This window comes from Clytia hemisphaerica, unplaced genomic scaffold (genome assembly GCF_902728285.1).
Source record: "Clytia hemisphaerica strain Z4C2 unplaced genomic scaffold, Clytia hemisphaerica genome assembly, whole genome shotgun sequence".
Lineage (NCBI taxonomy): Eukaryota > Metazoa > Cnidaria > Hydrozoa > Leptothecata > Clytiidae > Clytia > Clytia hemisphaerica.
In genome coordinates this window covers 23,524-26,789 of record NW_027103352.1, presented here as the reverse complement: position 1 = coordinate 26,789, position 3,266 = coordinate 23,524, and the positions used below count along the sequence as shown (strand labels likewise).

The following is a 3,266-nucleotide window of genomic DNA, read 5'->3' as shown; positions in this document are numbered from 1 at the left end:
ACTCGAGCTATCAACAATGTCAGGAGAAAAGGAGCAGGAGATAACTTTGAAATCGGGGATTTCACTCGAGTGTGTGAATTTCATTTCAAAACAGAGGACATAAAAGTTTCAATAAACACAGGGCGTAAAACTATAAAAGACAAAAGTGTAGTCCCTGTTTTTAAAAAGAAAGATGAAAAGCCTTCTACTTCGAGGAAGCCACCCAAAGAGAGACACAGTATCGAACCTTTAGAATCGGCTATGGCTAGTTGTACCATGGAACCACCAGAGGAACCCTCTTTATCAGAAGTGGATTTATTGAAACAGGAGATTGCTATTTTAAAGGAGGAGAATTTATCTTTGAAAAATGAAGTCGAAAATCTTATGTCAAAATTAAACAAAAGTGATAGTAAACGTTACAACTTTGAAAACATATATTCAAATAAAAAACTTTTTAAATCAGAAACTGGTTTAGAAACAGCAAGTTTCGATGAGCTTTACGACTTTTTAAATCCTGGAGAGAACTGTGCTAATGTAAAGATGTATGACTCAAAAATTAAGAAAACACAAGATAAAAATGACTTTGTTTGGATGCCACCTGAGACAAAGGAAAAGGATCCCTCAGGAAAAAAGCAAGGACCAGCAATATTGAAAATTAACACAAAAAATCAGCTTTTCTTGTACTTAACTTGGCTCAAAGGAGGTTTCAGTATAAATCATGCATCTTGGCTTTTTGATCTACCGAAATCAACAGTATCTAGATACATTATTACGTGGTCTAACTTTTTGTATTTTTCCCTTGGAGCTGTTCCAATTTGGCCCTCAAGGCAAATTATTGATAAGACTATGCCTGTTTTCTTCAAAGAAACATATCCCAAAACACGCTGTATCATTGACTGCACTGAAGTATTTTGTCAAAGACCATCATCTTTGGCTAGTCATAGTCATATGTACTCAAACTATAAAAGTCATGTTACTTACAAAGGACTTATTGGTATAGCACCTTCTGGTAGTATAACCTTTGTGAGCCAATTGTATGAGGGGTGCATTTCAGACAAAGAAATCGTAAAACGAGAAAAACATCAAAGAAGAGCTGCAACCTTTAGAGAATATCATCCGACACCATTTTATCCCCGCTCTATGTGAAGGAAGAACCTGTAATGATCATGAGAGACAGCTTCTTTCTCTGCCTGTCAAGATGGGTGGTTTGGGAATAATCAATGTCACCGAGATGTGTGATCTTGAATTTCAACAATCTATCAAAGTCACTCAAAATCTTGTTCGTAACATCGTAAACCAGAACGAAGTCATCATTCCATCAACCGAAACCAGTAGTCCAAATACCGAATCAAAACTGTCGTTCAACAAGAGAAAACTCGAACTCTTGAAACTAAATTCATCACCAATGGAACTGAGAGCAATCGAAATCGCCAGTGCACACGGTGCATCAGCATGGCTGTCGTCACTCCCCATCAAGTCAGAAGAGTTCTCACTAACAAAAAGAGAATTCTTCGATGCAATCTACCTTCGGTATAACTGGGAGATGAAAAATCTACCGAGCGACTGTGTCTGCGGCTCCAAATTCAGCGTCGATCATTCACTACAGTGCAAGGTTGGCGGTTTTATTCACATGCGGCACAATGAATTGGTTAACATAACGGCTAATCTATCTGCAATTGTTTGCAAAGATGTTGGGAAGGAACCGATTCTTCAAAAACGTTTCGATCATGACTCGGAACTCCGCGCTGATATTACACTAAGAGGATTTTGGCAGAGGCAACAGAAGGCATTTCTTGACGTGAGGGTTTTTTCCCCTTCAGCCAGAAGTTACCAAAACCAAAATCTTGCTAGTGTAATGAAGCAAATGGAGAAAGAGAAGAAAAGAAAGTATGTAAATCGCATACTCGATCAAGAAAACGGTACTTTTACACCACTCGTTTTTTCTGCCAACGGTGGAATGAGCACAGAAACTAAGCGATTTTACGCCCGTTTAAGCGAGCTTCTATGTGAGAAAAATAAATCTCCATTTTCGGAAACATATTTTTATGTAAAACGAAAAATTTCTTTTAGTCTGATTCGGTCAGCTGTGGTGTGTTTGAGAGGCTCGAGGTCCTGGAGGCACCGGAGACACTCGCCTTTCGTTAACACCACTGCTGACGCAGAAGTCACAAATTTCATTTGTAATATTTAATTAAAGTTTTCAATAAGTTTTCAGTTTTTTTTTGTTTTTTTTATTACTATATTTTATTAGACACGTATTTTTCAATACGTATTGTTGGACATTTTTTTTGAGTTTTTCACACTGGTCTTTGCAGGGTTTCAGTTTCTTAAAATATATTTGATTTCTATTATATGTATATCCAAATAAATTTGTGATTTATCTTAATCGTAAAACGTTCTGGTTTTCTCACAAAAGAACTCTGTAAAAAAGATGACTCAGTAATGGCAGACCGAGGATTCACTATAGCTGAGGATTTTGTTTGTGATATATGTATAAGAAATGGAGGAGAGTTGAAAAGGTTTGAAGATGGTGGTGCTGCTGAAAGAAGTTGTAATGATGAAGGTGCAGTTGAAGGAGAAGATGATTTACCAGAAGAAGGGGATTTCAGGTCATGTTTGGTGCGATTTATTAAAAACCATTGGCTCGAAAGTCGTCAACCAAAACCTTGATAAAGACAGAAATAATATTCCACAATTGTTCAAATCAGTTGATAAACTTACACGTATTGAAATTGACCCCTATGTGAAATCAAGAGGTTCACTTTTGAAAGCTTTCATCGAGGGATCAGTCAACAAAACATACGAGAACATGGACAATGCAGGAAAATCAAGGTTTGCATGTCTTCTTGAAAAACACACGATAAACGAGGGTCAGTCTACTAACCTACGTACCAATTGTTAAGGAAAACATCACATTAAAACCCATACAATATATACGCGTTCATTTATCTTGGGGCATGGTTAACTTATCTGGTCACGATTTAAATTACGGTTTAGTCTATTAAGACTTAAATCTATTCTCGAATCTGTGTTCCGCATACCATAGTATTTTCTAATTGTTAGAGTAGGCAGAAAGTGGGCATAAAGTTGGCAGTTAAAATCTTTTCTTGGAAAAGATAGAAAGAATCGTAACCTTCGTAACCTTCGTTTAGAGATTTAGTTTTTGAACCTACGTAACCTTTGTAACCTTCGTTTAGAGATTTGGTTTTTGAACCTATGTAACCTTTAATTTAGAGACAACAATAGTTTTTCAATTGATGTAATTTGTTGACCGATTTAAAATAAAA

General features: G+C 36.5%; 1 protein-coding gene across 1 annotated transcript; it reads left to right on the top strand.

Annotated features, from left to right (window-relative positions):
- Positions 1 to 240: 240 nt before the first annotated feature.
- LOC136820289 (uncharacterized) lies at positions 241 to 1,125 on the top strand. The gene has a single exon (XM_067076485.1). The coding sequence runs from the start codon at positions 241 to 243 to the stop codon at positions 1,123 to 1,125; it is 885 nt and encodes a 294-aa protein (XP_066932586.1).
- Positions 1,126 to 3,266: the final 2,141 nt, after the last annotated feature.

Coding starts and splice junctions, on each gene's coding strand:
- LOC136820289 (XM_067076485.1), top strand. CDS start 241: ATGGCTAGTTGTACCATGGAACCACCAGAGGAACCCTCTTTATCAGAA.